The 20,663-nt window shown below is 39.2% G+C and overlaps 1 protein-coding gene across 9 annotated transcripts in view; it reads right to left on the minus strand.

Moving 5' to 3' along the window:
* The window catches only part of dgkza (diacylglycerol kinase, zeta a), a 502,369-nt gene that overhangs the window by 189,900 nt on the left and 291,806 nt on the right, over positions 1–20,663 (minus strand). For 4 of the 9 annotated variants that reach the window (XM_060911480.1, XM_060911479.1, XM_060911477.1 and 1 more), the window contains exons 2-3: positions 13,006–13,777; positions 12,584–12,692 (exon numbers count right to left, since the gene is read on the minus strand). In XM_060911480.1, the coding sequence (XP_060767463.1) occupies positions 12,584–12,692; positions 13,006–13,721 (825 nt within the window). In that variant the 5' untranslated portion in view covers positions 13,722–13,777. Of the gene's footprint in view, positions 1–12,583; positions 12,693–13,005; positions 19,659–20,663 lie in introns of those variants that run through there. The other 5 variants (XM_060911482.1, XM_060911485.1, XM_060911483.1 and 2 more) reach the window with 2 other exon arrangements.

Raw genomic sequence — 20,663 nt, forward strand, 5'->3', positions numbered from 1 at the left:
AAAATTGCATGTTTTAGCACTAACTAGGTTTTCCTTTGGGACGTATACAGTATTTTCATTCACAGTAGAAATATATTTAAGTGCAAATAACATTGTGTTGTGAACTAAGTACATCTGACAGTATCTTTTGTCTGTCAAAAATGTCCTCTCTGGAAAACATTCACTATATAATTAAGGTTGAAAATGATTTTTTAAGAAAATATGTGTCTCTTTTGAAGCAGAATACTTTGTTGTTGCACAGTAAAAAAACAAAACTTGAAACAGATGTGAGACACACATTTGCAGTGGGGCTTCACATTTGGTTGAAATGGGAGTCTGTCAAAAAAAAAAGTGTCCTCTCCAGAAAAACCACAAGGATTCTCACCACTTCAGTTATTACAGTTACCACCATGTACACACATCGCTGCACAGTACTTGAAAATTTATACTTAACATCACATACATTTCAAGAGTTTTTCACTTTGTATCCCTTACTCTTGTGGACTATAAGAAAGTGGGTCAATTTTAGAAATACACTGTGTGTTGTCTTCTTACCACAAGTAATATGTAACATACCCAGTATATGACCTGTAGCTCTGAAATCCTGTGCAGTTCATTTCCAGCTCAAAAGGTCATTTTTGGCAGCAGAGAAACACAAAAGTCTGAAGTCTAATTTTTGGACTATTGTGAAACTGAACAATACCCTGATTGTGAAATAGCCCTTTTATGTATTCTGAAAGGGCGTCACGGTGGTATAGTGGTTAGCGCTGTCGCCTCACAGCAAGAAGGTCCGGGTTCGAGCCCTGTGGCCGGCAAGGGCCTTTTTGTGTGGAGTTTGCATGTTCTCCCCGTGGGTTTCCTCCGGGTGCTCCAGTTTCCCCCACAGTCCAAAGACATGCAGGTTAGGTTAACTGGTGACTCTAAATTGACCATAGGTGTGAATGTGGGTTGAATGGTTGTCTGTGTCTATGTGTCAGCCCTGTGATAACCTGGCGACTTGTCCAGGGTGTACCCTGCCTTTCACCCGTAGTCAGCTGGGATAGGCTCCAGCTTGCCTGCGACCCTGTAACAGGATAAAGCAGCTAGAGATAATGAGATGAGATGAAATGAGATGTATTCTGAAAGTAGAGCCATCAAAATACTTTATAGGCAAGAAACCCAATTTTGGCCAAAATAATTTTTCAATTATTATTATTATTATTATTGTTGTTGTTGCTGCTTGCCAGAAGTCAGCCTCTTCGAAAGAATATGTAGAAAAAAATTTTATACAAAATCATATGTAGCACTCTAGTTTACACATTTTGTCTCAATATTAAATTGTGTTGGAAGAATTCAGCTTTTTTTTTTAACACAGTTTAATTTTAAAATTAACACAACCTGTGAATTTGTTCCCAATATTCAATACAACGTGTAGACTAATCTGCTCTACACAATATAATCTGCACTGCTGCTACTCTTGGATATTGGATTCTTGTGATCATAGCAGGACATTTGCAAAGAGAATCTCGGGCAAGTACATGTTTCTTCTTTGATTTATGCAGAATGTTGAAGACTGCTGCTTTGATTTTGTTGTTCTATGGACATAGGATCCTTTCTTGCCAATGTGCAAATTTGTATTTGATACTGAAACTCAGTACCAGTTTTTTTTTAATGCATGAGCTTTTTTTTTTTTTTTGATGATGATGAGTGAATGGTTTATTTCGGTTACAATCTACAGTACAAAACTTACAGTTTGTGCACTCAACTGACAAAAAATTATTATACATGCTTGTACTAAGCATTTTCTCACAAAAAAATTTAATAAACTCTGTAACCGGAAAAGGAATAGGCTGAAGCCAAGGCTTATTTTTGCCTATCCTGTACAACCCATAAAATAACCCAGAATATCAGTAATACAAGGGGAAAAAAAACCCATAAAAATTACTCTAAATTATTCTTCTTAATCATTTCACATCAATCATTTTACATTGTAATCCTTAATTATTTTACCTTTCAATGTTTTTTTAAAACTCAACAGCAATCTACATAATTTCAAATCATCACCAAGTCCATTCCACAATATAACTCCCAAAAATGAAACGTCTATATTTAGCATTAGTTCTCACATTACCTCATTCAAAGACACCCAACCCTCTTAAATTATAATTTTTTTCTCTTAATTTAAAAAAAAATTGAAAACAGGTGGGAAGACTTTTATTCTTTACTCGAAATAATACTTCTAATGTTTTTAAGTATACAATATCTAAGAATTTTAAGGTACAAGACTCTATAAATAGTTTATTAGTGGTTTCATGATAAGAAGCTTTATTTATTATTCTGATAACCCTTTTCTGGAGTTTAATTATAGGGTCTATATATGTTCTATATGTATTTCTCCAAACCTTAACACAATATGACATATATGGCATTGTAAGTGAGAAATACAATATACGCAGACATTTCTAGTTAAAAAAAAAATCGCTTGTTTTGTAAATAATACCAATAGTTTTAGATAGTTTCTGTTTTATATATTCTATACTGTATATGGCTTCCAATTGAATTTATGATCTAAAATTACTCCCAAGAATTTAGTTTCATATACTCTTTCAATTTCGACTCCATTTAGGATTAACTGAAGTTCACAATTTGCCCTAACCCCACCAAACACCACAAATTTTGCTTTATTTTCATTTAATGCTAACTTATTGATATCAAACCATTCTTTTAACCTGATCAACTCCTTTTCTACTGTTGTCAACAATTCTTTAATATGTGGTCCGAAACAAAATAAATTTGTATCATCCGCAAATGCAATAAATTTCAACTTATTAAATACTGTACAAATATCATTCAAATATAGCATAAATAACTTGGGTCCCAATACCAAACCTTGTGGAACACCACAAGTTACTTTTCTAAGATGTGACACAGTATTATTAATTTTAACATACTGAAACCTATTATTTAAATAACTTCTTATCCAATTTAGTGTAACACCTCTAATGCCATAACGTTCCAATTTTTGCAGAAGTGAGGAATGATTGTGTCAAACGCTTTATGTAAATCAACAAAAACACCTACAGCATATTGTTTCTTATCTATAGCTGTACCTATATTTTCTACAAATTCCATCACTGCTAAGGATGTTGCTCGGTTGCTCCTAAACCCATATTGATGGTCACTCAATAGCTCATATTTCTCCATAAAATCATCCAGTCTATTTACAAACAATTTTTCGAGTATTTCTGAAAACTGAGGTAGTAAAGACAGGTCTATAATTTGATACAATATGTTTATCACCATTTTTATAGATTGGGACCACCTTAGCCATTTTCATCATATCAGGAAAAATACCTGTTTGACAGGATTCAATTACATATACAAGTAAATGATTTAAGGACAGTCCATTACTTCCTTTACAACTGACATATCAATAGTATTATCATCTGTAGATTTTTTACTCTTACACTTTCGGACCACTTCTAATACATCACTCTCACAAACTCTGCCAAGGAACATTGAATTATTACTGTTGAATGCAAAATCATAATTAAGGTCTACATCACTAATTTCCCTTGCTAAATTTGGACCTACATTAACAAAAAAAAATCATTAAACTCATAAGCAATTTCCTCAGTATTTTCATTAATTGAATTATCATTATTTACAAAATATGTTGGAAAATCATTTTTATCATACCCTTAATGTTATTTTTATGTTTTGGCAGCAACTGATCATCATAATCTTTTTTGCATAGTCTCATAATAGATGTGAATTTGTTTTTATATTTTTTTACTTGTCTTCCTTATCCTTTGTTCTATGTGTGATAAATTCCCTGTAAAGCCTATTTTTTTATAAGCTTTTTCCAACCCTTCTATAAACCATGGTTTTCCCTTCTTTTTTGGATTTTGTCTATGTTCTTTCAATGGGCAATAGTGGTCATAAAATAACAAAAATATATCTAAAATGCATCATATGATTGATTAATATCATCTACATAAACTTCCTGCCAATCATGATTTATAAGGTCTGCCCTGAGTGCCATACTTGCCTCTAGTGATTTAATTCTAACTAAATTACTAGTCTGTGTATTTGTTCCTACTTTTAACTTTTTCTTCATTTCTAACAGCAAAAACAGGCAAATGATCACTTACATCAGTCACTAATAATCCACTAACTATTTTCACATCAGTTACATTTGTAAAAATATTATCAATCAATGTTGCAGCATCTTTGGTTATTCTGCTAGGATTTACAATTAACGGATGGAAACTCAAACTAAACATAATATTAACAAACTCTGCAGTTTTCATGTGATCATTAGATTTCAATAAATCAATGTTGAAGTCACCACAAACCAAAATAGTCTTGGTTGAGTGATGAAAAAGATCTACAGGAAGGATTAGAGGGTTATGAAATGTTTTGGCAAAACAGGGGCAATAAAAGGGGAGGGGGTGTTGTGATGTCTGCTTTTAAATGTAAAGTTATTGGGGATATGACCATTGTTATTGATAATTTGATGGAATGTATAACCATTGAAATTGAGGTTGAAAGATCCAAAAACATATTAATTAGTTGTATTTCTAGAACACTGGGGTCATGTATTGATCAATTCCAAAAGAAAATGCCTGAATTATATGAAAAACAATGATAAGACTATTTTGGTTTGTGGTGACTTCAACATTGATTTATTGAAATCTAATGATCACATGAAAACTGCAGAGTTTGTTAATATTATGTTTAGTTTGAGTTTCCATCCGTTAATTGTAAATCCTAGCAGAATAACCAAAGATGCTGCAACATTGATTGATAATATTTTTACAAATGTAACTGATGTGACGTGTTAGCCAGTCAGAGTATACGACTGCTCATATCCAATGAATGTGGACAGAATAAAATATGATATCACTTCATAATGTGAATCACTAAAAAAATTATAATGAAACAATTTAAAATAAAAAATTAATTTAAAAAAACCATTGCGACTTGATAGTCATTAAAACGCCTCTGAACATCCTCTCCATTTCTCAGAGACGATGTAAACACCAAAAAATGGCTAATGCCAGCCATTTAGAAGCTAGTCAGTACTTACAATGGCACTTGAAAGTTTGTGAACCCTTTAGAATTTTCTATATTTCTGCATAAATATGACCTAAAACATCATCAGATTTTCACACAAGTCCTAAAAGTAGATAAAGAGAACCCAGTTAAACAAATGAGACAACAATATTATACTTAGTCATTTATTTATTGAGGAAAATGATCCAGTATTACATATCTGTGACTGGCAAAAGTATGTGAACCTTTGCTTTCAGTATCTGGTGTGACCCCCTTGTGCAGCAATAACTGCAACTAAATGTTTCCGGTAACTGTTGATCAGTCCTGTACACCGGCTTGGAGGAATTTTAGCCCATTCCCCCATACAGAACAGCTTCAACTCTGGGATGTTGGTGGGTTTCCTCACATGAACTGCTCGCTTCAGGTCCTTCCACAACATTTCGATTGGATTAAGGTCAGGAATTTGACTTGGTCCTTCCAAAACATTAACTTTATTCTTCTTTAATCATTCTTTGGTAGAACGACTTGTGTGCTTAGGGTCGTTGTCTTGCTGCATGACCCACCTTCTCTTGAGATTCAGTTCATGGACAGATGTCCTGACATTTTCCTTTAGAATTCACTGGTATAATTCAGAATTCATTGTTCCATCAATGATGGCAAGCTGTCCTGGCCCAGATGCAGCAAAACAGACCCAAACCATGATACTACCACCACCATGTTTCACAGATGGGATAAGGGTCTTATGCTGGAATGCAGTGTTTTCCTTTTGCCAAACATAACACTTCTCATTTAAACCAAAAAGTTCTATTTTGGTCTCATCCGTCCATAAAATATTTTTCCAAGAGCCTTCTGGCTTGTCCACATGATCTTTAGCAAACTGCAGATGAACAGCAATGTTCTTTTTGGAGAGCAGTGGCAACCATTGTTGTTCAGTGTTCTCCTGATAGTGGACTCATGAATATTAACATTAGCCAATGTGAAAGAGGCCTTCAGTTGCTTAGAAGTTACCCCGAGGTCCTTTGTGACCTCTCTGACTCATGGATTAAAGCAAAAAAAAAAAAAAATCATCTGACTGAAAAAAAAAGCTCCATGTCATTGGCCCCTACCATGTCAGCGATGCGTCAAATTTTAAACACCGTGTTGTCCATTGTCCCCTAGGCCCCTACTTATAGTACATTTGCATAATTTTAACAAATGACTAAAGCTAAGGCAAGACTTTACCATTGTCATTACTGGCTATTCATGATGAAACATCAAGTTTTCAGCGCAAAGTGCAAATTTATTTCAACAATACTTTAGTAATGCACAACAGTGGTTCAGAGAAAAGTGCAAGTGCAGTCGAACTTGAACCATGCTTTCAGAAGAGTGGAACAGAAAGAAAAATAGGAAAATCTGTTGAAATAAAGCCAGGAAACAAGAAAAGTGAAAGTTCACTTTTTCTGCTTCTTCGCAGTGAAGCCAAAGGCATCTAGTTTGGCAACACCTGATGCCTGTTTTTGTTTCTTTTTCCTTGGCACAGCAGCAGGAGCTTGCCATTATCGCCCATTTCATTTCGCCAAGCCCATCTCCACTTATTCTTACCGTTTTGTCGATGTCTGACACATCTGTGCCTTCATTTAAAAGAAGCGCGTCCATGCTGGCAAAACCGAAAGTAATTTGACGCGCTCTAGTGATGGAAATCGAAGGGCCTATGTCAGGTGAAATATGGCCTTATACGCAGTACTCGAGTTGAGGGGGGGATGTGGGGGGATGGCATCCCCCTTCTGAAATAAAAATCTCAAATCATCCCCCTTATAAAACGGCCATCCCCCCATCACATCCCTTGGGCCATTTTACCAATTAATGTGGAAATTAGCCTACTATTATTTTAACAAATATTACTACCATTTCAACATTAGAGGCTTTGCGCAGTGATAGCCTACATGTAGCCGGATAAAAAAGACGCATATTTATTTATTCGGTTGCACCTCTCATTCACACCTATACGGAGGTTTCAGTCACTGAAAACAGCTACTTTCGCAAACTCGGGGCAGAGTGGAGATTTCTGAAAACTCCATCTTCAGACACTCGTGTAAATAGGGAAAACGAAGCAATAGTGGGCGAGAGGGCGTGCGTGAATATAATAATATAGGTGTGAATCTTTCACCGAATGCCAATTGTCCCGGTTTTTCATGAAATCGCACGTGCAAATTCATCAGGTTAATTTTCAAATAACTGTTCTTGTGCACTTGCGACACCGTAGCCACTTTCCTGAGTTTTGAGCTTTGGAGTATTCGCTTCTTTATCTATTTAATCAATGAATTTATTTGTCACATACATTCAATTACTAATGTAAACCATTAGTAGCCTATTTAAGCAATAACTGTTTTCTCCACTGTTTTCCGACCTTTTGCGCTTAGTGAATGAGACACTTCGTTACACTCCACTGACCGACATCCAATTCCGGACTTTTTTGAAAATGTAAAATATAGGCCTACGAGATGTTTTTTTGGGACTTAATTCGCGTTGCTCCCTCACTATTAATTTTTGAGACTGACGAGGCACTAAATACTGTGGAATTATTTTCTCCTTACTATGAAGTTTGGCATCTTAAACAAGTGTCGGGAAATCTTGCAGCCCGACTCTGCAGCCTCCAATGTTTAAGCGAACTGCTGAAACCATAATGTTTAAAGATTAAATCATAGGCTAATCAAACCAAAGAAAAGCACAGCCTTTCCAGAATGTTGTCTGCCGAAGCCTGTTTAACCTACAAAAGGCTTAATAGCATAGATCTTGCTGCAGCTTCAACAGGGCTGTTTAGATTTTTCACCTGATCACCTTTCAATAGGCAAATATCATTATTATTATTAATACTACAATAGGCCTAGTATTAGTAGTAGGACAGCCAAATTGTTTCATCAGTGGAGCCGCCGTTAAAAGGAAACTGATGCGGAGCGCCGCGGCTCGCCTCGGGGTGAATCGTGTCCCGAGGCGCGGGGCTGGCCCGCCCTGGCAGCGCTGGTTCATTGGGGAGAGGGCAGAGGTCACTGGCTGCCAAGTTTGGAGAGGCTGGGACCTCCCCTGGCCGAGTTACGAGCGTCCAAAGTCAGGCTGGAGCCGCCGATAGAAACGAAACTCAAGCCGAGCACCGCGGCTCGCTGCCTACACCGAGCCTCCCCGGGACTAGACAGTAGCATAGGCTGTATTTATTTATTTAGGCCTATCTAGCACAACAACTTATTCCTTTACATATACTCAAACATAGCACAAGAAAGGGTTCAACAACAGGCAATCACAGCAGCTTGGTGAAGTTCTAAATCACATCGGTGTCAGACCTATGGGCCTACCCCCCTTTTTTCCTCGGATCTGCATCACTCTCATTATTGATCTTTAGCACTCCCAGTTGAGGGAAATCCGTCGTAGCGACGGAAAACTTTAATCCATGCTGACTATTACACACTTTGCTCTTGGAGTGATCTTTGTTGGTCGACCACTCCTGGGGAGGGTAACAATGGTCTTGAATTTCTTCCATTTGTACAACACTCTGTCTGACGGTGGATTGGCAGAGTCCAAGCTCTTTAGAGATTGTTTTGTAACCTTTTCCAGCCTGATGAGCATCAACAACACTTTTTCTGAGGTCCTCAGAAATCTCCTTCGTTTGTGCCATGATACACTTTCACAAACATGTGTTGTGAAGACCGGGCTTTGATAGATCCCTGTTCTTTGAATAAAACAGGGTGCCCACTCACACCTGATTGTCATCTCATTGATTGAAAACACCTGACTCTAATTTCACCTTCAAATTAACTGCTAATCCTAGCGGTTCACATACTTTTTCCACTCACAGATATGTAATATTGGATCATTTTCCTCAATAAATAAATGACCAAGTATAATATTTTTGTCTCATTTGTTTAACTGGGTTCTCTTTATCTACTTTTAGGAATTGCATGAAAATCTGATGATGTTTTAGGTCATATTTATGCAGAAATATAGAAAATTCTAAAGGGTTCGCAAACTTTCAAACACCACTGTACTTAGCACTCACAGTGGCCCTTTGAGGATAAGATTGAAGGTCCTGCTTACGAAACCCTGGAAATCAGTGAAATGATATTAACTCAGGTGATGGATTTCAGTGGGGGAATTTTAATTAATGGGGTTACTCAAGTTACATTAACACTAGCTCTCTCTATCTTCACCTTGAATAACATTAGCTTGCTACTTGTTTTTAACAAGAGATATTCGATTTGCTCTTGAAGCAGATAAAGGCTGGTATATATTGCAGTTACAGCAGTACTTAATTGGTTTTGATTGGCAAGTGTGTGTCTCGTGCATGGTGTCACCGGGTAATGCTAACTTCCAGTGACTTTGACCGGGGTGTGCAATAAGCATCATGGGAGTTGTACAACATTGAATCCTCCATTTTGATGGGGAGAGGATTGACGCCAGTGACAGCGAGAGCAAAATTTTAAGTTGTACTTGAAATAGTTTCTTAATGAATATTTACATGCAAAAATGACTTTGCAGCAGCGAGGGCACAGTCAAGCATCGGCTGTGAATGGCAAGAAGTCAGGTTGAACCAGCAGGTGACATGATGAGTTACACCTGTGTCTGATTACTGGCTGTTAATTAATGTGCGTCTCGCAAATGTCCAGTAACATGAGAGAGAGAGAGAGAGAGCTGCGTTCCCCAATGCGTGTGGTGTGTGTGTTAGAAGTCACTGAAAAGTGAAAGTTTAAAAATAATAAAGTGCACCTTGAACTGTCATGCCTGTTTCTCAGTTCCTCATTGCCCCAGCATAAAGGTGTTATAGACATCTGCTGCTGCTGTTATAATAATAGATTGGTTTATAACAGAACTGTTAGACCATGTATTTTACTCTATAATAATTGCAGACATTTAGACAAATTTGCTTACTTTAATGTCAAAATGACACAGGCAGCTAATTTACATGGCATAAATACAGCAGAGAGATTGTTTGTCTTTTTTTCTTTTCTAAGCATTATTGCTCAGCTTGCAAGATGGAAATTTAACTTGAGATATTTTATGTAGTTGTGGGCCATTTTTAATAGGATTTAGTTAATAATAATAATAATAATAATAATAATAGGTATTATTAAAGAGCCTGGCTAGAACTACAAGTTCTACTTATTCAGCATCATGAGGCAGGAATATTTTTTTCTCCTTCTTGCTAACTATCTAACTTTGCTGTACAGAAAACTAAGATGTACATCATATAGCCATGGCTAGCTTAATCCAAAAACTCTCAGAACTCCAAAAAAGTCCCACAACTCATCCAGTGATGTGTAAAAATTTAACAGAGTTTGTATCAGTTTTAACATCCTTTCTAAGAGTGTATGTGAAATTACATTACAGTAATATGCATTATAATGTATCGGAAATTAATTCAAAATCTAAAATAAAATTTCAAAATATTATTATTTAATCTGCTTGAACTATAATAAAATATATACTTGATACTCTCTATACTTCAGATGAGCAATATTTTACAATTATCACTCCCTTCTGTTGTTGTGTAAAAATTATATTGGAAAAATATTAAAATAAAAACAGAGGGGAGAGAACAGGAGAGAGAATACCGTAATTCTTTGTAGACAAGACATACATCAGGGGTTTTCAAAGTGTGGGAGAGTCAGCCCCCCCTCAGAGAGCAAATAAACAACAGCGCGCCCCCCCCCCCACACACACACAATTTTTGTTGTTGCTATACTTAATGTTCCATTCGTATTTAAAAAAAATGGTTGTTGTACACATTTTTTTTCTTTTACACATTTTAAACATATGTGCTTTTTAAAACATCTTTTTTTTTTACACATTTTAAACATCTGTGCTTTTCTTTTTAAAACATCTTGTTTTACACATTTTAAACATCTCATAGCATCGTTAGCTAGCACCTCTTGGCAGACAACACACTGTGTTAGTGGAGCATCTTCAGATCCAGTCCATGAAAATCCAAACTTTAAATAATCGTGGTCATACTTCCTTCTTTTTTCAGTCCCCCCAGGATTTCGCGGGCCTTTTTTGTGATTGTTGCAGGCTAAAATGTCTGATGTTGCGGGGGTTTTTCCAAAAATTGCGATGAAAGTTGCGGTGTTTTTTAGGTTTCTGTTGCGATGACATTGTGGGAGGAAGTGAAAGTTGCGAGAAATTGTTGTGATTTTCTCTTTTTGTGATTAAAATTGAGTGATATGTTAAATATTAAGTTATTACCGAAAAACTATTGATTAAAAAAAAACAAAGACACTGAGAAATGGTCCTATAAACAACTTTACCAATATAAAAGATTACCAGGACTACAAAAATGCAGAAAAATAGGCTTTACTTATCCAAATGCACCTGTTGGTTCAAAAGTTAAAGTGCATAGAACCTCACAGCACAACATGAAGTTACCTTAAAATATAATATAAATGCCTCAGCTTTCATGTAAGAAAAAAAACTATTAATACTAGTACTGTGTGCAGGCAGTCTCTCCTGAAGACTAAATTAAACAATAATTATAAACTAATAAAATACATGGCTCAGGCTTCATAGAAGAAAAAAAAAAACAATTTGAACGGAATCTCACAGTATGATGCTGAAGCTGCCTAAACAATGGAAAATAAAATACCATTTTGGCAAAAATGTTGGCATCCATTGATTTCTTGTATTAAGTAAAAAAATAATGTAAAGTGCATACAGTCCTTCACTGTAAACATAACACACTTTCAGTAACAGAATTTAAGCCTATATAAACATTGTCTCGCACATGCAGTGTTGCCAGATACTGCTGACGTTTTCCAGTCCAAAATATGTTCAAAACCCGCCAAAATGCACTTAAAACCGCCCAATCTGGCAACACTGTGCGCATGCTGCTTCACTTGAACGTATACACAGAAGTAAGGCGGAAGGTAGTTTGTCGACGTCACCTCAAGACGACGCCAACGATTGGTCAAATTTGCGGGAAGGTTGCGGTGATTGGATATAATTGCAACACCGCCCTGAATTCGCAGGGATTGGTTGAATTTGCAAATCACAACATTGCGAAATCCTGGAGGGTCTGGTTTTTTGCTTGGCCCAGACTCTGTCTCCTCACTCACTGTAGCTTTAGGTACTAAAAATCAATCCATTTTGTCTCTGGCAAAGGCTAGCTGAAGTTCGCTAAATGTCCGCAATAGTAACTTATTCTGGTTTATGTTTCCTCACGTTGCGCGCCCCCCCCCGAAGAACTCTGGCACCCCCCAGGGGAGGCGCGCCCCACACTTTGAAAAGCCCTGACATACATAATTTAATAGGGACCCTTAAGAGCACTGTGCTGTATATTTCTGTAAAACTCTGCACAAAATTTACATTTCCTAGTTATTATGGTTAGGATTTTACAGCACAAAAATAAAAGGGCAAAATAATAGGAGAACAAGTCTGAGCTTGTCAAATGCTCTGGCGGGGAAAAAAAGGGAGCGTGGGCCAAACCTGGCCGGCTCTGATGTAGCCTGTTGTTGGTGTTCTGGTAACAAGAGGCAACACTGGGTGTAGTAGCAAGAGTCCACCTCATTGTTTGTTATGACATGGGGCTATGTGTGTGTGAACTCACACTCCAGTCCACAGTGCTGCGGATCTCTCTGTCCGAGTCACACTTGGCCAGTAGTGAACTGCTGGGCTGAGACGGCAGGTGCTGGAGCCCTGACTTAGCTATAGCCTTCCTGTGCACACAGAGAAAGAATCAAAAAGAAAGAGATCGTCAACAGCTGATCAGATCAGAAATGTATGGATCTAATTACCAACTGAATACTTGAGAGGGAACAGGAGGCAAAAGTACACACAACTACAAAGTGAGGAAATAACTAATATCTCATCTCCCATCTCATTATCTCTAGCCGCTTTATTATAATTAAAATGTGGGTGTAAGTATACAGGAAGGATTGGTCCTGAAATTCTGAAAAAATCACCTTCTCTCTCTTACACACACACACACACACACACACACACACACACAATACTTAAACTTTCACATACGAGAGGAACCCACTCCATGTGTCCGTCTCTGGATCATAGTACATTCCCTGCCACCAGGGGGAGCCCATCCTGTAAGCCCGAGCTGCCACAGAGCTGTGCCTCCCCGCCCATGCAGGCCCCACTCCCACATTTGCCACCCTCCATGCCTGGCTGTTTCTCCGGTAACGCCCGTACAGCCCGTAGGACCCAGGGCCGTGATACACAGCCTCAGCTGGAAGTAAGTGAGATGAGTTTCGACGTAAACAGCGTGGTGCACGGATGAAGGGGCGGGTCTGAATGCTCTCTGATTTTAAGAGACTTTGAGTTAACCATGGTGCACAGGGCTCAACCTCTGATTCTTCAGGCTCCTCCCAGCTGCTGTTGCTCTGCAAGTCTGAGGCAGAGGACTGTCCTCCCTCACTTCCTTCCTCCATTTCCTTCTTTTCACTCATCTGGATGACGCTGGCAAGCAAAAGAGAGGGGCCAAGCAGCTGAGCAGGAATGCTGCAATGTTTCTGCATGATTGTGTTTTTATGGGTGACAGCACTGCTGTTATGGACCATGACATTTGCTTGAAGTTGGACGCTGGACCGACGTCTCTGCATGAGGTCTGCAGAGGGCAGACCAGCACTTGAACGCCGCCGCAGTTTACTCGCTGGCACTGCTATGCTGGTCCGCCGACGCCTGCCTGCCTCACAGTGTCTCCTCCGAAAATGGCGACGGAAAAACATGTCCATTGTCCTGAGCGTAAAAGGACACTATGCGCCAAGACTGGTCCCTCCTAACAAGGGCTCTGTTGGGGGGAGGGTTTGAGTGAATCAGTCAGTATATAGGGCACACATACACGCGCATGCACACACACACATCGCCAAATGCAGTGCTGCTCTTTAAGGCTGCATTCTGATAATCTGTGTTTTGTTCACCAATAAGGAAGGTGCATCATACAAATGAAGCTTTTAAACCATGAGGTGAAAGCAGTGCTGTGTCATCAAGACATGTCTGAAAACACAAACCAACATTGCTAATCCTTTGGAGAATGTGGGAGAACATTTGAATTTTTGTTACATCACATATAAGGTTATTGGTTGTGCTTGGGACAGGGTTGAATATCAGTGAATGTTGCATTCAACCCCAAAGCATCAGCTCCAATCAGTATACAGCACCCAAAGCAGCAGAGCCTATCAGCAACATACCACCACTCTCTCCACAGGGAAACAGTGGCTTCACTGACACAAATCTCTTTGGCACCAACCTCAAATTACAACCTCATCCTGACTGTGCGGGGCAAAGCTGCCTGAGCAACTGGACATCAAGCTCAAGAACCACAAAACACACACTGAACAGTTCCTAATTAAGTCCTCAATGGAGACACTTGATCCAATTATCTGATACAGACATTCTAATTGCAGAGTGTGAGTTTCCCAATACCTAACTCATCATAATCAGGTGCAACACGACCTCGCGCTGGACAGAAACTGAACCTGAGATCTCTACAGCTCCACAATACAGTGCAGTTCACCTGGCCAAGTACGTTTACTTGGAGAAAGCGAGGTTGGTTGTGTTTAGTCAATACCGCTCTATCTAGAACACACAAAGTTATTTATAACTCCTGCTGCCCTGAGAAATCTAGTGGGTCTCAGCACCAGGCCTGAGGAGCCATGGCTCTGTGACCATCATGGTCGCACAATCTTCTTATTAGGTCCTCAAAAGAGAAATATCATTTAAAAATCTGGTTCACACATCTAATCCACAGGGTCTGCAAAAACCATAATCAGGTGTGATGCATCCTGTACTCTGTAGTCATTTCCTTGATCATACCCCTGACAATTATTGCTGAATCAAGAGTTTTATCATCATGAACATCAACATGTGTACAGAGCACAGTCTGCATACTTGCCTAAGCTGCCTTGGTGAACTAATCTATGATAAAACAGTTAATACAAAAAAGTTATAAAGTAAAGTAATGCTAAGGTCACACATAGCTGGTTGATCCGTGAGAACCCTGGCTGGGCCTACTGTGGCCATTCCGGGAGATTTTGGAGGTGATCCACTGCAGAAATTTGGGTGGAGTAAATATGCAAACGAAGCCACATGAGGGTAGCGATGGAAGACCCCGGTAAACCCAAGGTAGAGTGGGTGACTGCAACAACATAGCGATGTATGGTCTTCTGGCAATGCAGTACAGCTATGGCCCCTAGGCAAACTTTTCACTTTCTGCAGAATGTTCTTCCATGAACATTTTGAGCTCAATGGTTGCGATAGAATGCTATGGTAACCCCCGATAGCCCATGTAAGCCTCACGTATGCCTAAAGGATGCTCACAGATGCCATCACGGTTGCAACGGATGAATTCATCCAGCACTCGACTCACGACAATTTTCAACAGAACAAAACCTCCCCAGCTCACACATATTCCGATGGAAGGGCCAGGAATGCATGCTGGTTGAACCGCAGGAGGCTCAAAATTATCTATTGGCATCTCCCGTTAAGTGATTCTGGCTATGTGAGACCTCAGCCAGGTGTGCTGTTCTAGGAAATTGAACCACTATGCATATTTTTCAATAACAGCACATTTAGAAGTGTTTTATTTGGCTTACATAACAGCAATTTGCCAATACCAATTAAATTATTAAAGAATGACAATTTTATTTGTTCACATAGTAGTTAATGTTAAATGTTATAGAAAGTCCAAAACCAAGGAAGTTCCTGTTCCCAGTTATGTTTAAGTTCATTCATTCATTTCTATGCCACTTATCTATTGCAGGTCACTGTGAAATGGAGTCAATCCCAGCTGACTTCGGGCAAGAGGCAGGGTTCACCCTAGACGTGTCACTGACCTATCGCAGAACTGAGCAAGACAGACAATTCACACTCACATTCATACCTATGGGCAATTAAGAGTTAACCTAATCTGCATGTCTTTGGACTGTCGGAAGAAACCCAGGCAGGCATGAGGTGAACATGCAAACTCCACAGAGAAAGGCCCTGCAGGTTCCCAAAACCTGTTTGTCGTGAGGCTAACCACTGCACCACCGTGCCGCCCCATTAACCAAGTTTTTTAGATAAAAATAACAGCTTGCCATGTTACCAAGAAACCACAAAACATGCAACTTCCTGTGTCATAAAACTTAAACTTTTAGCTCAGACCATTACAAAAGCACTGACACTGCAGACTCCTTCCATAAATAAATATTACAGTACCTTACTTGCCTTACCGGGTCGAGCTAGCTCGGCCATGCATGACCCTTTCCCTCCAAACGGCCCTATCGCTCATCAGAGCTGGTAGTTCCTCGGACCTACATCCTGTGTCATGACACAGTTGGTCGATGTAGGTCCTTTTAGGGCGGCCTTTAGATCTGCTTCCATGTGATGGAGACCATAGAATGGTGTCCCTGGCCAGTTCTTCTTTGCTGCGCCAGCAGTGACCAGCGAAGAGCAGCCTCTGTTGTCGGATAGAGTCGCTGATGGGAGGGATGTTTCCGTAAAGTTCTTTGTTGGTTGGGTGGTCGCTCCAGGATCTGTTGAGAGCGGCGCGAAGCATGTGGGTATATGCCCCGTCAATCATCTTCTCCAATTTCGATGTTAGGGTCCATGTGATAGAACCATACGTAAGAACAGATTCTACGGTCGCTCTAAAGAAGTTTCTCTTGAGCTCGTCTGGGAGGTCTGATTTCCAGATTTTCTCCATGCCATTTAGTGCTCCCCAAGCTTTCCCAGGTCTGATATTAACATCCTGTTCCGTTGAAGCAATGTAGCTACCCAAGTACTTGAAATCGTCCACCTGCTTGATGATCTCACCACTCAGGCTTTTCATACCAGTAGATGCGTCTTGATTTAGGTACATGAACTCCGTTTTCTCTGCATTGATGTAAAGCCTGATTTCTTTAGCTAGTTTTTCTAATAATAAATATTTCAATATGCTGACATAAAACTCACCACATTAACAATTACACACAATTTTTAATCTGGAATATCCAACACATTAAAGCAACATTAGATGGGATTTTTTTTTTGCCTTAAAACATCAGCTTCAAAATCATTTTGATGGCACATTGACTTGTAATTGAGAGAATGGGTAGTCTTCCATCCTGAGTCCATGCCCAGTTCACCATTTACAGCACTATGCAACTCTGGTGAGCATCCTGGAGACATCTTGCAAGAACTGTATTACCGTTAATACAAAAAAAGTTATAAAGTAATGCTAAGGTCACACATAGCCGGTTGATCCATGAGAACCCTGCCTGGGGCTACTGTGGCCATTCTGGGAGATTTTGGAGGTAATCTGTCACAGAAATTTGGGTGGATTAAATATGCAAACGAAACCATGGTAGCCATGATGGTAACGATGGAAGACAGCAGTAAACCCAAGGTAGAGTGGGTGATGGCAACGACGTATAGCGATGTATGGCCTTCTGGCAATGCAGTACAGCCATGCCCCCTAGCACCATGTAATATACCAACAAATATGGAGTATTCAGCTAGGTAATAACCACAAAAAGAAGTTGTCATGTTGATCACACACACACACACACACACACACACACACACACACACACACACACACACTCCAATGCTTTCAGCAAACAACGTAAATGGCCTGAAAATGCAAACACGGTATTTAAGAAAAAACTAAAACCAAAACATGTCATTCGACATGGTTCTTTGATGTTTTTTCCTGTTCACTCCAGAGTAAATAAATACACATTTTGTCCTTTTTGTGTTGATTTATTGTGAAGTAGAAGAAAGAATTTCAAATGTGCAGCAAATGTCTAAGAAAAAAAAACAGCTTTACCACGGTCTATAAGCTTACACTGCTTGTGAAACGAACTCATCTGTGTGAGTGAGTTCAAGCTTCCCAGTGGCCTCAGCGCCTATAGAACACGATGGTCAAAGTACTTCAATGTTACACTTCTTCCATATCCTTCAGCTTGTCAACACATTCACGTGTACAGCTGTCCATAGGAGTTTAAAGCATGACTTGTATTTACAACAGTGGTATAAAAGTGAATTACACTCAACAACTGTAGGGGGGGAGCCCAGGAGCACAAAATATCAATTCTCACATAATGGGGCTTTAAATGGATTAAAGACCCTGTGCAAGTTATCATCATTATTGTTATTGTATTACTGTTGCTATAGAAAAAGCCGTACTAGAACGACTGCATTAATATAAACCTGCGATTCACCTTGCAGCTGGAACTACTGTCAGAGCTGCTGTTAAAACATATCTGTTTAGTCAAGCCTTTGGTTAATAGTTTTTATTAGGTAAAGGGGTCGATCTGGAGGGTCCTGAGGCACAGAGTGTTTTGGTAAACTGGGATACTGTCGCTCCCCCCACTCTCACACGTTCACTCAGGTTTGTTGACGGTGGAGTGGCTGACTGCTTTATGTCCTAGGACTCCCTCATGTCTGTTACCTTCTGGCTCTCCCTTTTAGTTATGCTGTCATAACTAAAACTATGCCTTGCTGGAGTCCCCACTTGCACTCAGCACAAAATGTATACTGTTTTTGATGATTTGGTGACACTGAACAACCTGTGTTTTCTCTCTCTCTCTCTCTCTCTCTCTCTCTCTCTCTCTCACACACACACGTCGATCCTAAAGCACCAGTGATGCTCACCTCTGCTGCTCTTCAGACCTGCCTGATCCATCCTGATGCCCTACATCTGACTGGAGTCTCATCACATTGCTCCTGTGGAGGATGGCCCCCAGTCAAAAGACACACTTAAAAGATGGCTGTGGACACTTACAGTTTTGCTACAGTGGCTGAGGACTGCAACTGCCATGATAACTTTAGGACTGCATTTGTCATGAAAAGTCTTGCACTCAAATCTCCATCAATGAACAGCTGATAACGTCAATAAAATGGACATCAAGTTGAAACTATAATGAATTTCCTGGTTACACAATTATAGTTTTTGACTATATAGGACATGCTTATAAATGCGAGTTATTTATAATCATGCTGTCTGTTATCACCCAGATGAGGATGGGTTCCCTTTTGAGTCTAGTTCCTCTCAAAGTGTCTTCCTCATGTCATCTGAGGGAGTTTTTCCCTTGCCACCGTCGCCACAGGCTTGCTCATTAGGGACATATTGATAAATTCATACGTTTAAAATCTTTGTTATTTTTTGATAAGCTACTTCACGACAATGTCTATTGTTAAAATCACTATACAAATAAATTGACTTCACTGTAAGAAAATTAATCACCACCTTCTGACCAACCAGAATTGAAAATGCTACAACACCAAGATCATTTTCAACAGAAGCCATTTTTTGTCGACAAAATGTCAAAAGCAGAACACCTGAAGGACTGAAGAACAGTTATTCACAACACGGCACGTTAGTATGAGCTAAAATTGTGCATGTTTCCGTGCATAAACCTGTGGGCAAGTGAGAAACTAATCTTTAGCACAGATCACTGTCTCATAGCACTGATCAGCTTTCTTTTGCACACACTCATTAAAGGTCATTCAATGCACAAACACATCATTAGCTGAGATGCTCGTACCACTGTATGGTTTTATAGACTAACTATTTTCACACAACTTATAAAGCCAAACCACAGCACTGCATACAGGCGTGTGTATAAATATATGTGTGCAAATGGTTTTATGCACTCTGCAATAGAGAGGAAACCTCCCTCTATCAACTCTCATTAAATACACATTGAGTAACACAAAGATTATGCTTTGCTGACTTCTTAAATCCTTCAAGAATAATATTGATTATTAATTCATAATTTCACTAATGAAGGTCATAACAGATGAAACATTATCATTAGGCAACTGGATTAAAGGCTCATTTAAAGCTTGGAAAATACTGTTATTAGTTAATTAAGTAATTTCTAAAGAAGGTTATGCGTAATACTGATGAATGAGTTATGTGAGAATCAGGCTTGTAGTACTCAAGTACTCGAACTTAAGTTCGACTTGTGCCCTAATTTTAAGGACTCGTGACTTGACTTGGACTTGAGCACTGATGACTCAGACTTGGTCTCAGACTCGTGCACTAACTGCATTCAGACTCATTTGGTTCCTCTCGAGGTTTCTTCCTCATGTCGTCTGAGGGAGTTTTTCCTTGCCACCGTCGCCACAGGCTTGCTCATTGGGGATAGATTAGGGATAAAATTAGCTCATGTTTTAAGTCGTTCAAATTCTGTAAAGCTGCTTTGCGACAATGTTTATTGTTAAAAGCGCTGTACAAATAAACTTGATTTGATTTGATTCATAAATTGGAGACGAAGACTCGGATTTTTTCTTTATTTTTTGTAACATGCCATAATAATTTGGCACAAGATATTTATATCTATACATTCATTTTTGTACTAATTTCATGCAAGAGTGTCACACCTGCGCGCCTTGGCACGTGCATCAGATAGACTCTTGGACGTGCTCCGGACAGTGTGTGTACCAAGCGGACTTTCGCGCACATGCCGTAAATGACTCGCACCTGCACAGGATTAAGGCACAATCAGTGCACCTTTATAAAAGCATACTTCAACCTTTAGTTACCCATGCCCTTATAAAATCTGTACTTTTCCCTTACATACACCCATGAGCCCTTATACATGAGAAAAAATTCCAATATATAATCCAAAGCACCGATTGTTTTATTCCAAATTATACACTCCTATTGTAATAGGCATATTTATCACACTGCATCAAGTTAAAGGGAT

Source organism: Neoarius graeffei, chromosome 27 (genome assembly GCF_027579695.1).
Source record: "Neoarius graeffei isolate fNeoGra1 chromosome 27, fNeoGra1.pri, whole genome shotgun sequence".
NCBI lineage: Eukaryota > Metazoa > Chordata > Actinopteri > Siluriformes > Ariidae > Neoarius > Neoarius graeffei.